Below are 18,444 nucleotides of genomic sequence, written 5' to 3'. Positions count from 1 at the left end.
CTATATTATGTACGTTTTTTTATGATTTTTTTTTTCATGGTAGATTATGTTATATACAATACAACTTACAATACAACATACAATTGGGGTGGTTGTATTTGGTCTCTATTGAGACATTTAGATCCTGTGTCTGGGTGAGACATGACCTTTGACATGATCCTGTTTCTGGTTTGACACATATTTTTTACCAAAATGTAATTTCTCACCCGAGCAAACAGGCAGGCTCTATTAGCTCAGTGGTAGTTCAGCACTTGGCGCAGGAGATCCGGGTTCAAATCCGGGGTCGAACAGGAGAGTTACATTGTACATTGTCTCCATAAAAAAATCCATCAGACGACAGGTGATTCAGAAAGCTGCAGCTCAAGTCTTTACTAATACTAATTAAGTGGAGCATATTACTCCAGTTCTTAGATCTTTGCACTGGCTCTCTGTATGTCAGAATCAAGAATCAATTTTAAAAGAATGCATAATAGAGCACCGAAGTCTGACGTAAATTACACATCCTAGATTTGTCTACCTGGTTCGCGGTTTTCCACCCCCATTCTGAATCCCCATAGACGTATTTAATATCGCGTCAAATAAGAACTGTGTTCCAAAAATAAACAAATGACCCCGGCGGTTTTACTCTTATGGATATGAAGCATCAACTGACGGTGAGAAAACGTTAATGTTACTTCCGCCGAATTAGTTACATTTTCGCCAGAAACGGACTGTATCAAATAAGTGACTGACTATCATAAACGATACAGAACCACCTCCCTGACAAAATCGCCGAGACAGTTTGTTTATTTTTGGACCACAATTCTTATATGAGACGATTCTATGATGACCCAATGTTATTCTCCATAGCAAAATTACTTTACGAACCTGGGGATGAACGAGTGACGGCAGGACTTCTGTACTCAAAGTCTGCATTCTGTCCCCAGAATCAAAACTAAACGTGGAAAAATGGCATTCCGTTTTTATGCACCACATCTCCCAGAAAAATGTAGGTCTGCGTTTATATCAAAGTTGAAGACTTATCTGTTTGCTACTGCATTTAATGTAGGTTTTTGGTGCATTGCTGGTGCATCTTTATTTTATCCATTTTATTTGTATTACGAAGTTGTTTAATATAAACGTTTGCACATTATTTGAACAAACCTACAGTACCTTGTTACCTTGTTGACATGTGCTATACAAACCAACCTGCCTTGCCACAGTAAAGCTAATGACAGAGGGGATGTTAGGTCAGTAATTATCTCCACCAGGCCGACGGGCCGGGAACAGAAGACTACGTAAGAGGCACTGCTCGAATGATTGGCGTGAAACTTTGCATGCAGAGTAGGCAGAGGTTCTTTCTATAGGTTTGAAATAAGCCTCATGGTGGCAATATAACAGGCCACTATACTTTCAGTCATGTCATGTGATAAACATGTATGTATATTTTTCATATTCTGATTGGCTATGATTGCACACAGGGTGAGAGGCCTCTGGACAATGCATAGCAGAGTGGCTACAGTAGCTACTCATTTAGCTTTCTTTAAGCACATTATCCAAACCATACAGTATACACAAAAAAAAGTGCATTAACAAAAATGGCGTACAATTCTAAACAAACCCCCTCCGTAGTTAAATGTAAATGTATCCAGTCTAGACTGGGGTAAATTTTTCACATTCTGTGTGTGTGTGTGTGTGTGTGTGTGTGGCTGTAAATTACCGGATACAGTGGAAACCAGTCTTTTAACAGGTAGCCCTGTGAAGGAAACGTCTAGCTAAAACCAATCCAAATAAATAAAATTACCTGGATTTCACAGGCAAAATGCAAGGTAACATGGTAAACGATAAATAAAGGCACCTGCACTTCATATATATCCACCAATAAGAAAACAACCACCTCTGGCCGCCGGCTTGTAGATTTCCAAATCATGTAGGCTACCCATCAATTTGTGGACTGGTTGAAACTCTGAATCACACATACTCGCAGTACGCACAAGATACATAAAAATTATATTGATGTTTGGACAAGGCAGAAGTTTGCGATCGCTGCTCCACTCCTTATCTGGAAGTCTGTATGGATCAGCACCTTTAATGAGACATATTCTTTTCTCTAATTAACATTCCCTCTTCTTTTGAGTGCTGTTTTGTCGCTGTGTCTGACCTCCATTGCTCCTTGCTGGGTTTTGTGGTTTTTGGGAGTGCGCTGCTCTGATAGGTTGATAACATCATCCTATCACTGGGAAAGACACCTCTAAATTCTGCTCCGATCGGTTGTCAAAGTACATCACGGTGCTGGGAAAGTTGCATCCAAAGTCCGACAAAGTAATGAACACAGGTATGGATTGCACTCAATAGGCTCTATGCACAGCAGCCATATTATCACTTCTTTCACAGGTGTTACCAATGATACTAATGAAGGCTCTGTTCCATTTAGTGTAGCACAGTGGTTTCCACGACCCCAACAACTCTGAGAGTGTACAAATGGGTCCATTTGGTTCCATTTGTACACTCTCAGAGTTGCACACCTGTAAGGGGCCATTTGGAAGCCCATGAGGGTCCCTGGACCCCAACTGTAGGCCCACTGGTGTAGCAGAGTGTTTCCAGTGAGCCAACGTGCACAATACCAGCACCCTGACTCTGTTTGACCAGAATGGAACAGAGCCTTCATTAGTATCATTGGTAACACCTGTGAATGTCTTCACAATATGGCTGCTGTGAATAGAGCCTATTCAAGAGAGCTGTTGGCTATCTCTGAAGATATAAAATGCGGAAAAAAAGGTATTAAGTTAGCCTTGCAGTGTGCACAGTCGAGCAGTTCTCAAGATTAGCCAGATAGACAGACCATCTTATAGACGACTAGGGGCGGCAGTGGCTCAGGAGGTAGAGAGGACCCTTGAAAATCGGAAAGGTTCCTGGTCCGATTCCCACGTGTTAGTGGAAGTGGGAGTGTCCCTGAGCAAGACACTGAACCTCACAGCTCCTAATGAGCAGGTTGGTGCCTTGCATGGTTGCCTCCTCCATTGGTGTGTGAATGGTGGAACATAATGCACATTGTAAAGAGCCTTTGGAAAGGTGCTATATACATGTACCATTTACGGCTAGGCTCCTTCAGAGCCTTGTGTAAAAAAGAAAGAACACTCCTAGCAGATGTTCAGGAGCAGGACCACATCTCCTCCCTTCCGTTCACCTATAAATTACCTTCCATCCCTCCCACCCAGCTACTAGTCTCCCTATTCAGTCCTCTTCCAACTCTTTCTTTTCTGTAGAACTCTGAGGGGGTTTGTCGTGCCTGAGAGCCATGGCACCCAACGAAGCATCCCCAAGTCAGCAAGGTCATCATCCACGACTCTGAAGCTGAAGTCCCTCGCCTTCTATTCGTTTCGTTCATTTCAATCATTCTCGTTTCTTCAATAAAATCCTGTAATGCATTTTGATTGCTGGTGTGGTCCTTGCTAGTGAATCTTGTCCTTGTTGAATAGCTTCAGCTTCGATAGCAGGACATCGCTTCTTCGGGCCAGTTGGCGATCGTGAGCTGATCCACGAAGTTGATGACGACGTGGATCATGACACAAACGATGTAGATGATGATGATAATGACAGTCATTTTAGGGTATTTCTCGTGGACATACTTGAGATTCGTCCTGAGGTTCCAGATTCCCAGCGTGAAGTACGCCGCTAAGGTGACGATGCCGGTCTTGCCGAGGACAATGACGATCGTCTGTCCGCTGTCCGTGGTGAGGACGACATGGCCGCCCTTCTCGTACGTGTATTTCTGCTTCAGAGCCTCGGCGGTCTCCTCGCTCACGAACACAGCCGGGATGGTGATCTTTATCCAGGTCATCACGTCCCAGCTGTACTTCATTCTCAGCAGGATGTTGGAGTTGACGTTGTGGACGACGGCCGCCTCGAACCCGGCCCTCTGAGCGTTGAGGACCTTGACGTCAAAGTTGCAGCCGCTGCCCCTGATGAGGACGACGAATCCCGGCAAGGGGGCGGGGACGATGGGCTCGCAGGCGTCCTCCGGCCACGCGGCGACCAGGACGCCCTTCAGCCCGTCGCCCGGCGGAATGTAGCCGAAAAGCGCTGTGAGGTCGTCAAAGTTCCTACTTTTGTTGTCGTACGAGTAAGCGGCGATGTTGGCCTCAACGGGCAGCAGCAGAAGGTTGAGGAGCACGAGGAGCAGGACGGCGAGGACGGTGTTCTGAGAGACGGCAGACGGCATCGCTAAGAACCGAATTCCATTAATCTAGTTTGATAAAACGTCAAAATGAATCTGTCAGCACAGCGCTCACACATTTATACTCGGCCCAGCTGCGAGCCGATTGGACAGAGCATTTGGATGACGCCATGGTTGCTACGGTACCTGTGGGCTTTAAAGCTGTCAAAGAAATGATCAAACCTTGAAAATACGTATACTTTACACACAGATCTTGAACGCGCTGCTGTTATCCCTAACATTCCTCACCTATCAACTCAATTTCCACATTTGGCCCCCTCCAATCAGAACCAGCTCATTGATATCGGCCCTTTAAAATGACTCCTCCTCCTCCCTCGTCTCACTTGTGCTATCTGTTCAGGTAGACAGGTAGCTGTCATGTCAGACGCCGGCTCCCGTGTCCTCACTCCTCGCCGCAGTAATCGACGTGCAGCTTTCCTCATGGCCAGATGGGAAAAGCCTCGCTACCTTGTCCGATCACGCCGTAACTGCCGACCCGGGTCTTCCTCGCTCTCAACTTGTCGATCTCTTATCTACATTCAATCTAGCTCAGCCCGATCACACATCTGAAGATTCACCTCAAACTCAAGTTAAAGGGATATTTCACTTTAAAAAAAACTTTTGGTCATTTTATGGTCTACTCAGGCTTTAGTGAGCCCTCCAGACCGTTTTTAAGTTGCTTTATTCAGTATTTAGATATTTGATATTCATTTTACCAGCCACGCCCCCTTCCTATACAAACCCATTATAACTTAAAACTCAATTTTTAACCTGTTTAACCATCAAAAACACCCGTCCTTGGTTCTGGTGACTCACCCTGCCCTCCTAATGCGTGAGGGGGCCGTGTTTTTTTGATTACTTTTTTCATTTATTTTTAATATTTTTTTTTGGAAAATGAAAAAATTAAATACAAAAAATATATATTAAAAATAAATGAAAAAAGTAATCAAAAAAACACGGCCCCCTCACGCATTAGGAGGGCAGGGTGAGTCACCAGAACCAAGGACGGGTGTTTTTGATGGTTAAACAGGTTAAAAATTGAGTTTTAAGTTATAATGGGTTTGTATAGGAAGGGGGCGTGGCTGGTAAAATGAATATCAAATATCTAAATACTGAATAAAGCAACTTAAAAACGGTCTGGAGGGCTCACTAAAGCCTGAGTAGACCATAAAATGACCAAAAGTTTTTTTGAAAGTGAAATATCCCTTTAAGCACAAGTGGCACCTGAGCAAGAGGAAATAAAGTAAGAAATGGTAAGCAAGCACACACAAACACACACACACACACACACACACACACACACACACACACACACACACACACACACACACACACACACACACACTCAGATTGGTTTGTTTTGAACAAAATGCCTCAAATCATGAACGTAGCATGCAATTTCTCTTGAAATTCTGTGAAAACAGGCCGTGTCGCGTTTTTACCTATAACCGATCTGCGTGAAACTTTGCACGCACACTCCCTAGAGGCCAAGGAAAAACCTTTGCCCTGCATTTGCCTTTTAGAGTGCCACCAAGAGGCCGATTTGTGCAAAACACCTTTTTTGATATTACTCCTATACAGATTCTGTCCAAAAATCACACAAATTTGATCATTCCAGGCTCAAATTATTAGTACTACCACCACCACCACCACCAATAATCACGATATAAGAGCAGCTATCTGCACATACAAACAATGTTCACTGGAGCAGTGGAACCTCTGTTTTGTTGTGGGTACTTGTGTTGTTGTGGAGCATTTCCTATAACAAAGTATAGATAGCCTACAGCAGTATCATTGCTGTAACTTGGTAACTGGAATGTGATGCTGTTGACTGCTGGTTGAACTATGGGTATTGTGATGCCCTCCCACTCTGTCTAGCAGTGCTAGTCTGTTGTGGATGCCTGATTTTGATTTGAAAATTTGATTGAAATAGGTGAAACCAATGACACTAATGAAGGCTCTGTTCCATTTAGTGTAGCACAGTGGTTCTCAAACGTTTTAATTTCAAGGACCCCCAGGGACCCGGGAGGGTCCATTTGGTTCCATTTGTACACTCTCAGAGTTACACCCTCTCAACGAACCATGAGGGTCCCTGGACCACACTTTGAGACCCACTAGTATTTCTAGTGAGCCAACATGCACAATATCAGCACCCTGACTCTGTTTGACCAGAATGGAACAGAGCCTTCATTAGTATCATTGGTAACACCTGTGAAGGAAGTCAGAAGAGGCCCAATTTTTCTCCAAAATGGCTGCTGTGCATAGAGCCTATTCGGTTAATTTAGTACATTTACTCCATGAAGTGTAGATGTCGGAGGTTTTTTCTTTTTCTTTTTTTGTGACGAGTTTATGATGGGTGCTCCTCATTTCTCCTGGGTGCTTTAGCCCCGAGGCACCCACAGAATCGCCGCCCTTGGGAACAGAAGCAGAACACGACCTGAGGACTGAAATGAGACGATGCCTCAGTATCAAGTGTCCAATGAAAAGCTTTAATTGTACACATCTGTTCTAAAGAGGATACAATCGTTGCTGTCAGTCAGAAACCGCTTATCTCTTCGTAGACCTATTAAAAGCTGTATCGTTGCCCACATTTTCGGTTGAACAACAACATGTGTCTACGCATACTGATCCTTGGGTAAACACATACATAGAATGCAGCGAGACAGTGTAGTGTGTCAGTAAATTTCCACCTGACAGAGACGAATTGAAAAGCTGTTATAATACAGGTTTATTGTTAATAATACAGGCGCAGGGGATGAACAATGAACTGAGATCAGTGGTAATTGTTGTCAGGACCGGTTCCATCTGGTCTGGATGGAGCCCTGAGGCCACAAACCAACAACACTAGTTGTGTGTCTATCACACTCACCACTGCACAACACTAGTTGTGTGTCTATCACACTCACCACTGCACAACACTAGTTGTGTGTCTATCACACTCACCACTGCACAACACTAGTTGTGTGTCTATCACACTCACCACTGCACAACACTAGTTGTGTGTCTATCACACTCACCACTGCACAACACTAGTTGTGTGTCTATCACACTCACCACCACACAACACTAGTTGTATAATTATTACTGTTGGTTCAAAAGAATAGGCTCTATTCACAGCAGCCATATTGTGAAGACATTCACAGGTGTTACCAATGATACTAATGAAGGCTCTGTTCCATTCTGGTCAAACAGAGTCAGGGTGCTGATATTGTGCATGTTGGCCTACTGGAAACACTCTGTTACACCTCTCTCTCTACAGTTGGGGTCCAGGGACCCTCATGGGCTTCCAAATGGCCCCTTACGGGTCCATTTGGTTCCATTTGTACACTCTCAGAGTTATGGGGGTCGTGGAAACCACTGTGCTACACTAAATGGAACAGAGCCTTAATTAGTATCATTGGTAACACCTGTGAAGGAAGTGATAATATGGCTGCTGTGCATAGAGCCTATTATTACTGTTGGTTAAAAAAAAATGTGTTGTAACGTGTTGTAGTGCGACACGTTGTGAGCTTAGAGAGCGCTGTTTTTGTGGAATACCGTAGTACGACAAAGTATGAAATAGAGCTTTTAATGACACCATCATCCGATCCCTTTTACATTTACAGGTTGTTCAGTAGACTAGTTTTTTTTGGCACCGTACCAGGATGGACACATCAGGCCACCTTCACACGTCCAACACCACCTCTGACATTAAGCCAGACCAATATCGGTCTGGACGATATATCAGCCACGCCACTAGTTGACTTTTTTGACTATATCGGTATCTGCAATTATGCAGCCAATGTCTCATTTTTTTTTATCACTTTCTGGTGTCCCCATTTTCATTAAAGGTGACCATTTTCAGTTTTAAAACGTTTTCCAAAAAATCACACCCTGTGTGAAGGAAGCGGTGCCTTTGGGGCGGGGCTTAACTCATTTCAGTATTGGTGGTCTAAGTCCACATACCAAATGTGGACTTGGTGGCATGCTGCAAACTGGAGTTATAGCTGTTTAAAATCCCGTGCTCATCCCGTGCTCATACGGGCGGACGTCCCTGGGGGTCCCTGGACCCCTCTTTGATAACCGGTGGCACGTGTGGCAAATGAGAGGAGAGATGGCATAGGCAATCTCCAAGTCCGTGTGTGTGTGTGTGTGTGTGTGTGTGTGTGTGTGTGTGTGTGTGTGTGTGTGTGTGTGTGTGTGTGTGTGTGTGCGTGTGCGTGTGTTTGTATGTGTTGCTTCTTTGCCGTGCTCATCCCGGGCTCATACACACAGACACACAGACACACAGACACACAGACACACAGACAGACACACAGACACACACACAGACACCGAGTCAAAGCCACGTATAGAGCGGTTGGCACCGCTAAAAACGTACAAAAAAAGCTCACAAAGCTTGTAGACAGGCTATTTTTGAATTTTCTATTTTTTGGAAAACTTAATTCAAATCAAAGTTTCTCAAATGGATCAGAATAGATTTTTCACTACTTTTACTTCTACTCCACTACATCTCAGAGGCAAATGTTGTACTTTTTACTCCACTAAAATGATTTGAAAACTTTAGTTACAAGTTACTTTGCATAAAATATGACATTATAAATTAAAACATACATTAACCACTTTAGCCCTATTGCATACCTAGACTATTAGAAAATAGCCGATCTACAAGCCGATGTACACCCTTGTAGATCTGCTATTTCAAACATTTTAGTACTTTTACTTTTGGTACTTTAAGTACATTTTGATACCAATACTTTTGTACCTGTACTTAAGTAAAACATTTGAGTACTTTTTCCACCACTGGTGTTGTTGTGGAGCATTTCCTGTACCAAAGTATAGATAGCCTACAGTAGTTTTATTGCTGTATATTGGTATCTGGAAAGTGATGCTGGTGCTGCAGGGTGAACATGGGTGTCATAGTAACGGATGTCTTATAGCCCCACCACCCAAAATCACCACCAGCAGCTACTTTGAGGGTGAGCAAGCTAACTGTATCTGTACATGTGTGTATTGTGTATTGTGTACTTGTACTGTATGTAATGTTTTATGTATGTGCATAGGACCCCCTCTAAAATGAGATGCTTCATCTCAAGGGGCTATCCTCTCAATAAATTCTGACCAAATTCTGTGAGCAGATGTAACAGAAGTTTAATAGTTTATCATTAGAAACCTGTTTTTATATATTTCAGTGGAGTTATGACTAATGCATCATAATCTGAACAGTGACATCAACAAGCTGCTGATTAGACTGAGTGATTTTCAATAAGTGTGAAACGACCATCCAAAGAAAACCCCCAAAAACGGCCGATTAATTAAACAAAAAAAAAGCCTGGGGGGCTAAGCCCCCAACCTAGCTCCGCCTCTGTGAACCACCATAACTACAGTACAGCATGTCTTTGCTAGTTGCAGATACCTCCAGGCTAGATGACGCAGATTGCACGGTTGATGGTTGATGGTCTCAGTGACTGGTAAAATACAAGTTGTGGGTTCTGTTGTGGGTTCTGGTTCTGCACGGTTTCACCTTCAGAGAAATGAAAGGTAATAAATTGAAAGTTATGCATAGTTCATCCCCCTCCCACACACACACGCACGCACGCACGCACGCACGCACGCACACACACACACACACACACACACACACACACACACACACACACACACACACACCCCGTGCAGACACCACACCCCCTTCGTAGACCTATTATAAGCTGTATCGCTGCCCACATTTTCGGTTGAACAACAAAATGTGTCTACGCATACTGATCCTTGGGGTTCTGCTTCACCCAAAAGGTAAGTCTTTAGATCCATCAATGTATTTATTTATCTCACCCGCATTTTGTTCGCCAACTCCTCCAACAGCTTTCGCAGCACATTATAAGTGTTTATATAAATGTTTTGTTTAGAAAACCGTGCTCCCACTACACACAGTGTGTGTGTGTGTGTGTGTGTGTGTGTGCACACACGCACACGCACACACACACACACACACACACACACACACACACACACACACACACACACACACACACACACACACACACACACACACACACACACTTACACTCAAAAATGTTACTTGAGCAAAAGTACAAAAGTATTGGCATCAAAATATACTTAAAGTACCAAAATGTTTGAAAATAGCAGATCTACAAGCTCACAATGCGTCGCAATGTGACGCGTTCTGAGCTTGTAGATCGGCTATTTTCAAAGCCTATGTAAAAAAATCGACAAGGTGGTTAATGTATGTTTTATGATATAATAATTTATCTGCAAAGTGACTAGTAGGCTAATAACTCATTTTCAAATAATTGTAGTGGAGTAAAAGTACAAAATGTGCCTCTGAGATGTAATGGAGTAAGTAAAAATATAGAAAATTTGAAATGCTCCAGTAGAGTAAAAAATACTTCAAAAGTGTATTTGAGTACATGTACTTAGTTACTTTCTACCTCTGTTGTCTATACCATGTTGTAGCCTCTGCCTTGAAATGCTACGTGAGCATCCCGGACCCGGAGGGACCCATGGGAACCTTAACTGAAACCCAGCAAGACTGTCTTGCATCCACGCAATGCAGTGCGTCAACAATCCGGACATATGTGGGTATGTGATAGAGGTATTAACTTCTGTATTTCATTCTTGTGAGGCAAAGAAAGCTCTACCACTTTCTAGTATGCTTCAGGGGTCGTCAACGTTTTTCAGGCCAAGGACCCCCCAGCTGAGACAGAGAGAGAGAGAGAGAGAGAGAGAGAGAGAGAGAGAGAGAGAGAGAGAGAGAGAGAGAGAGAGAGAGGAGAGAGAGACTATTGTATACATTTGTGTTTGTTAAGGAATTCTGAATATCTAAAGTGAGTTGTGTGTATTTCATTTACAGAACTCTAACGTATGTATGCTTATGTCCTAACCACAGCTAGTGTGGTTATGTTGGAAAATAGATTCTTAACCCATTTAGACCTGACCCGATTCTAAAAACGCCCTCTAAATCCTCCTGACCTAAGTTTTCTGAAAAATTTCAAATATACATTTTATTAAAAAAATATGTAATTAAGGCTGGAACTTTAACTGAAAAAATCATCGCATTTTAATCAAGCTTAGCTTACTTTTTGCACCTAGGAACCTTTCTCACGTTACAAAAGCGACTTACAATAAGTGCATTCAACATAGGTAGGGAACGAAAACTACTAAAAGACAACAAACCCTAGTACACACAATGGGAGAAGAAGCCGATCAGACTGCTTTGCTTGGCCCAGTGGATGGGAAATTTTGATTAAAAAAACTCTCTGATAGAAGCGTGGATAAAAACACGGTTGTGTGCAGATTATTCAACAAAGAATTTGCATCACCTCAATGCAAAACATGTTGCAGCTGGCGTGGAAAGCCAGACCTAATGTTAACGTAGCCACGGATAAGGATCTTTTTCTCTTTTTTCCCCCTACCCCAAACCTCTTTGCTGAAAATAGCCGATCTACAAGCTCACAACGCCTCGCGTGTGAGCTTGTACAGTAGGTCTGCTATTTTCGGCTAATGACATGATCCCCTCAGAAAGGGGATGCTAGGGTTCAAGTGGTTAATGTCAAACTAAGTTCCTATCACATAGAGATTTGTAGTAACTCTGAGGACCTAGCCCTGTGTGGCCAGACTATATCACTGCGTGGATATCCCCTGTTGAAGACATTGTTTTGGCTGAGGGCGAGGCTAATATCTTGTTTTGTTTTCAGGCAGTGTGAACACGGATGTTAAAATGAAGACGTGCATGGCTTCAGCTGGGTGTGGTGTTAGTGGCTCCATTAGTGGCTCCATGAACGTTGGAATCGCCAGGACACTTGTGCGCAGCGAGTGCTGCTCCACTGCCCTCTGTAACGTCCATTACCCCACACGTAAGTAGCCTATAGCATCTGTACTGTCCGCCCCCCCAAACTGATATGCATTTGGTCAAGGATGCCCGTTTGAAAATATTCTGTACCAGGGACTCCCAGAAGAGAAAATTACAGTTAAAAAGTATTTATTTCATGGTGTTTTTGTGTGTTATTGAATCTGTTTATTGCCATCTTTTGGTATTGGATGGATTGCACTGGAGTAAGATATTATGTATCTTCTGCATAGTGACCATTTTTGATATTGAATGCTCCTGTGGAAAACCCAATAAACAAAGGGACATTTAAAATATATGTTTTTTAAAATGCAAAACTAGCACATATCTTCAAGCTGTATAAAGAATGAATGAAAAAAATAGCAGAACTACAAACTCACAACGTGTCGCTCTCAAGACCCGTTGTGAGATTGGCTTTCTTGCTTTAATATATTCTATTCGTTATAAGTCCCAACAACATTTCAATGCTTGTACGTGTGCGTGTGTGTGTGCGTGCGTGCGACTGTGCGTGTGTGCATGTGTGTTTACAGTGTCGGCCCTGAGACTGGGAGGTCGGGGGTTCGATTCCCCGGCCGGGTCATACCAAAGACTATAAAATTATTCCCAATACCTATTTTTAAGAACCACTGTTCTAAATCCTTTCTGAAAAACGTATGTATTCTCAATTAAAAAAATGTGCATCTTGCCCTTATTTCTGGAGCGCAGCTTTTCCCACTTCGGTGGTATCTTTTGAATATGTGCATGTTATTTTGTTGTACATGAGGTTCAAACGTTGAAGAAATCAATATCAATTTCCAAAATGTAAAATTTACAGCTCCTGCCATCAGCTCTTCTCCCAATGGTAAGACGTGCTTCACTTGCAAAAACAACGACTGCTCCGACATTCTACCATGTATCGGGGACGAGGACCGTTGCATCTCATCAAGAGGTAATACGTCGGCCTATGGCAGGGGTCTTTTATGTTCTCCAGGCCAAGGACCCCCTCAGCTGAGAGAGAGATGAAGCAGGGACCCCCTCAAAACATTCATCAGTGTTCATGTTTTTTGTTTGCACATCATCTTTTCTGTTAATATGTTGGATTCACGTTAGAATGAATCATGAATGAATTTTCAGACATTTAACCAGTGGTGGAAAGTAACTACGTAAATTGACTCAAGTACTGTACTTAAGTACAATTTTGAGGTATTTTGTTTACTTTAGTGGAGTATTTCCAATTTTCAGTACTTCTACTCCACTACATCTCAGAGGCAAATATTGTACTTTAACTCCACTACAATTATTTGACAACTTTAGTTAATAGTTACTAGATTGGTTGTAGATTGTTATTACTATTACAAAACATACATTAAAGTGGTTTATGTAAAATAATAATAAAATAATAATAATAATAATAATATTATGTTATATACAGACAAACATTTGGCGCCCCTCTCTGTATTAACTCCTAGGGGTCCCGGACCCCCTGTCTATGGTCTATACAGCTTCAGTCCACCCAAATATGTCTTTTATGTTTTATATGTTTTATTTCTGTTCACAGTGGTAGTCGGACGCAATGAGATTATCATGAAGGGCTGCGTCTCCAAGAGCCTGTGTGTGTCGTCGATCATGGACACTCCAGTCATGTATCAAGGCGTGTCATCTCAAACGGGCTGCTGTGAGGGTGACTTGTGCAACGGCGCTACAAGCGCTGCTGTTAGCCTCCTATTGCTCCTGGTAGCGCCAGTGGTCTCTGTCGCTCTGTTCAACTGAAAGGAAGCCTCACTGCTTCAGTTTGCTCCTTAAAAGGGAAGACCACTCATTTTCAACATTGAACTATATGTCTTTAATACACCTTAGAGCTGTTATGTGGAAATAAGAAAAAAGTCCCCCCTCTATGTTGCCTAGAACTGGATAATTGATTGAGGTCATGTGATCAGTGACACACGCAGGGTGTACTTTTGGCGCCGCCCCTCAGCCAAAAGTACACCCTAGTTCAATGTTGAAAATGAGTGGTCTTCCCCTTTAAAGGGATATTTCACTTTTTTTCAAAAAATGGGTCATTTCATCGTCTACTCAGGCTTTTGGGAGCAGTTTTTAAGTTGCTTGATTCAGTGTTTGGATATTTGATATTCATTTTATCAGACATGCCCCTTTCCTACAGTATACAAACCCATTGTAACTTCAAACTCCATTTCAACCATGTTAGCTTCATCAGAAACCCCCGTCCTGGTTCTTAAGCTCCCGTCCTTGGTTCTCACCCATCCTTCTAATACGTGAGGAGACCGTGTTTTTTCAATTACTTTTTTTCATTTATTTTTAATATTTTTTTGGGAAAAAAAATAAAAACAAAATACAATAAAATAATTCAATTCAAAGTTTTTTCAATTACTTTTTTTCATTTATTTTTAATATTTTTTCTCTTTTTCGGCAAGCAGCTAAGTGTAAATCAGGCATTATGACGCCATCACTGCCCATCAAAATACATTTTAGTCGACTAAATCAACTGTAGATTTAGTCGACTAAAATGTTAAGACATTTAGTCAACTAAAACTAGACTAAAACTAAAACATTTCAGATCACAATTTGATGTCAAAATTGGTCACTGGTCCAGAAGACAGTGCTTTGCAATAGGTTATTTGTCAGGCCGAAAGGCATGGGATCCTTGCTTTCTAACACAATAACTTCGGTTACAAAATGTATTTTTTTTCTTCTTTTTTTCCTTCTTTTTTTTCCCCAGCATTCAGCTGTATGTGTCATTCAGTTGTATTATCGTGCGTGCGTGCGTGCGTGCGTGCGTGCGTGCGTGCGTGCGTGCGTGCGTTCGTGTGTCTAAAATGGGATGGATAGGTGGGATGTCTGGGGCCCGCCACTAGAGGGTGTCTAGACAGAGGGGTAAAAGACAAAAATAGGCTCTATGCACAGCAGCCATATTGTGAAGACATTCACAGGTGCTACCAATGATACTAATGAAGGCTCTGTTCCATTCTGGTCAAACAGAATCAGGGTGCTGATGTCGTTCATGTTGGGCCTCACTGGAAACACTCTGCTACACCAGTGGGTCTCAAGTTGGGGTCCAGGGACCCTCATGGGCTTCCAAATGGGTGTGTAACTCTGAGAGTGTACAAATGGAACCAAATGGACCCGTAAGGGTCCATTTGGTTCCATTTGTACACTCTCAGAGTTATCGGGGTCGTGGAAACCACTGTGCTACACTAAATGGAACAGAGCCTTCATTAGTATCATTGGTAACACCTGCGAAGGAAGTGATACTATGGCTGCTGTGCATAGAGCCTATTGCAAACTTAGATAGAGTGTGTAGAGAACAACTTTGTCTTAGCTTGGAGTCCCTTTGTAGATTTAGTTGAAGGATTGTATATATGTTTTATATGGTATTTTGTGTGCTACAGTATGCCTATGTGTGTGTTTAAGTGATCTTTTTGTGTGATATGCTATGCCTATGTACATGTTTATAACATAAAGACTATAATATAAAGTTGTAAAAAAAAGAAAAAATACGCATACAGTATATTAACCACTTAAAAAACATATCCCCAAAGATAGCAAAAAAACGCATTGTACTGTGAAGTGCTGCGAGCTTGTAGATCTACTATATTATGACATGCCCAGAATAGGACGGTATAGGGTGTATAGGATGTACTATGTAGGTGTATAGGATGTGGTTAAATGAGTGGGACTGGCCCTATAGTGGATGTGGACGGTATGGAATTCAGAACCATGGACAGCACTATTTGTTGTGTGTAGGGCAGTGGTTCTCAAACTTTTTTTAAATGTCAAGGACCCCCAGTTTGATATGCATTAGGCCTCGGACTCCCATTTGATCACATTGTCCATATCTTGGACCACAATACAATCCTAATTCCGAGAGTGAACAAATTAAGGGTCCATTTGGTTCCATTTGCACACTCATGGACAGTCCCGTAACTCCTCAAGGACCCCTGGGGGTCCCCGGACCCCAGTTTGAGAACCGCTGGTGTAGGGGGATCGACAGACAGACAGACAAGTCGACAGCTTTTAATGTAAGGCCGGGCCGTTAACGCCGTTACCGGGCTAACGCGGACTCTTATCGTGCGATAAAAAAAAATTACCGCCGTTAATCTATTCTCAAAGTTGGGTCTGGAAGCCAAAACATTAGCTGATGTAGCTGGGCGAATTACTCTGTGTCTGTGTGTGACTGCAATGCGTGTGTGTGTGTGTGTGTGTGTGTGTGTGTGTGTGTGTGTGTGTGTGTGGGGGGGAGGGGGGGGATAGGTGTCGGGTTTCACACGGTGTACAGACGTGCGCTGCGCACTGCCTCTCATTCATTTCACTCAGACAGAGAGAGGCTGAGTACGTGTCGGTGCGAGCGTGTTGCTCCACTCGTTAATTCATTTGCTTCAGGTCTGTAAGCCCAGCGAAGCTTATTAAAGTGGTCATTGGACAAAAGCAGAGCCTCCGCTACCGTGTTGATGAACAAACATAGCAGTAGTTGGGCGATGTTTGGTAATACTTGTTGCTATAGAGCATGCTACTGAGTGCTAACAACAACAAACAAATGTATGCTAAGCGTGCGGGTGCACACACACACACACACACACACACACACACACACACACACACACACACACACACACACACAGTGTAGGACAGTGGTTCTAAAAGTGGGTCCTTATGGGTCTGTAACTCGGAGTGTACAAACCAAATGGACCCTTATGGGTCTGTAAATTCAGTGTCCAAATGGAACCAATTGTTCACAATTTTCAATGATAGGCCTACTGGAGAAACTTTTCAATAGCAGACTAGATTCTTTTTTGGAAAAATGTAATGTAGCCTACTCTCAGAGAGTCAATATGGTTTTAGGGTTACATGGCGGCTTTCCGACATGTCGCCTTTCCGACGTTAACGAACCCTATACCTAACCCTCACCCTAACCCTAACCGCACGCGGAAGCCACTAGTCGGAGTGGCGAGATGTCGGCGTGGAAGACTGTTACCGGTTTTAGAACTAACAGATCAACATCTCAGGCATTGATGGAATCCATTGAAAGAGTCACAGTTGCAATTGGAATATTAATTTACCCCAAAAAAGCTTTTGACACTATCTATCACACCATATTAATAAACAAACTGGAGAAAATTGGTATTAGAGGCATTGCAGTAGACTGGATTAAAGGGTCTACACCATGAATTTTAACTTTTTCTTCATTTTTGTGTGTTTTTGGTCTCCCCCACCTCTCTTATGTTCCAACAAATACCCGACTTCGAGCATGCAGGCTTTCATAGGCTATCTGTGTTTTTTATGTAAATTGGTCTGAAAACAGTCCGTCAGATTTGTTCCCCCACCCTACGTCACGTCTGGGAACAATTCCTCCCGTTTTTCAGTTCTAACCAAAAAAAAAAAAAAAAAAAAAAAAATATTTTTATTTTTTTTTCATTTTTCATTTAAAAAAAAAAATTCTTATTTTTTCTTTTTACTTTTTCCACACAGAACCAGGACATGACATGCAGACAAACTGGCTCAATAGCGCCCCGTGCCAAACAGGACAATGTGGTATTGCAGGTGAAAGTGCTTTATAAGCCAGAGAGAAGTTAGTTGGAATGAGTATATCTGAGGCTTGATTTAGGCTCAAACCTTTTGAAAAACGTTTGAGGGACATAAACAATATGATATCAAATATTATTATTATTTTTTAAATTCATGGTGTAGCTCCTTTAAAACAAAGTTATTTAGACAGACGTCAACAGTTTGTGAAGCTGGGTAAATACAGCTCAAATCATTTGGGCGTCTCCCAGGGGTCAGTATTGGGGCCCAAACTTTTTATTCAATTATTCAATATCAATGATATTTGCCAAGTTTCTTTCTAAGCTGCTGTCACTGGTACTTTTTGCAGTTGACACATTATGTTTTTTGCTCTGGGGATTATCCAGATGATAATATAAATTATTTGGAATAAACAGGGATTGCTTTTTCAAATGCAGTGTTTACACATGTTTTTCAGACTGGATAAAACTGTTTTTTTTATCGATCATATCGACATCGGTTATATCTGTTATCGGTCATAACAGCAATATATCATATCGGATATCGATATCGGCCAAAATCCCATCGGTGCATCCCTAGAACACACATATTTTGAATGCCTTCGGCAGACTTCAAATGAGCCATTTTAATCTAGATTAATCTAGATTAACTCCAGGATTGCAGATAGATTAATCTAGATTAAAAAAATTAATCTATGCCCACCTCTATTTTAATGCCTCCAGAGATGTTTTTGTAGACCTACATTTAACCCATTCAATCCGGGGACGCATCTCTGTCATTTTCAGATTTCTTTGGTTATTCAAAAATAGCAGATAAACAAGCTCATAGCGCGGCACCGAGTGCGTGAGATCAGCTGAGTGAGTTTGTAGATCAGCTATTTTTGAAA

At 42.2% G+C, this 18,444-nt stretch overlaps 2 protein-coding genes across 2 annotated transcripts in view; both read left to right on the top strand.

Moving 5' to 3' along the window:
• The window catches only part of LOC311037002 (secretory carrier-associated membrane protein 1-like), a 302,700-nt gene that overhangs the window by 69,278 nt on the left and 214,978 nt on the right, over positions 1-18,444 (top strand). The gene's annotated exons all lie outside the window — the stretch shown is intronic.
• LOC311038033 (uncharacterized protein) lies at positions 9,922-14,921 on the top strand (the record flags this gene model as incomplete). The annotated part of the gene is made up of 5 exons (XM_084047328.1): positions 9,922-9,967; positions 10,649-10,774; positions 11,890-12,048; positions 12,856-12,969; positions 13,579-14,921. 5 exons carry the CDS (start codon positions 9,922-9,924, stop codon positions 13,788-13,790), a joined length of 657 nt encoding a protein of 218 aa, XP_083903454.1. The 3' UTR covers positions 13,791-14,921.

Source organism: Gymnoscopelus microlampas (assembly GCF_963454915.1).
Source record: "Gymnoscopelus microlampas genome assembly, chromosome: 21".
Taxonomy (NCBI): Eukaryota; Metazoa; Chordata; class Actinopteri; order Myctophiformes; family Myctophidae; genus Gymnoscopelus; species Gymnoscopelus microlampas.
This window is presented reverse-complemented; position numbering and strand designations above follow the sequence as displayed.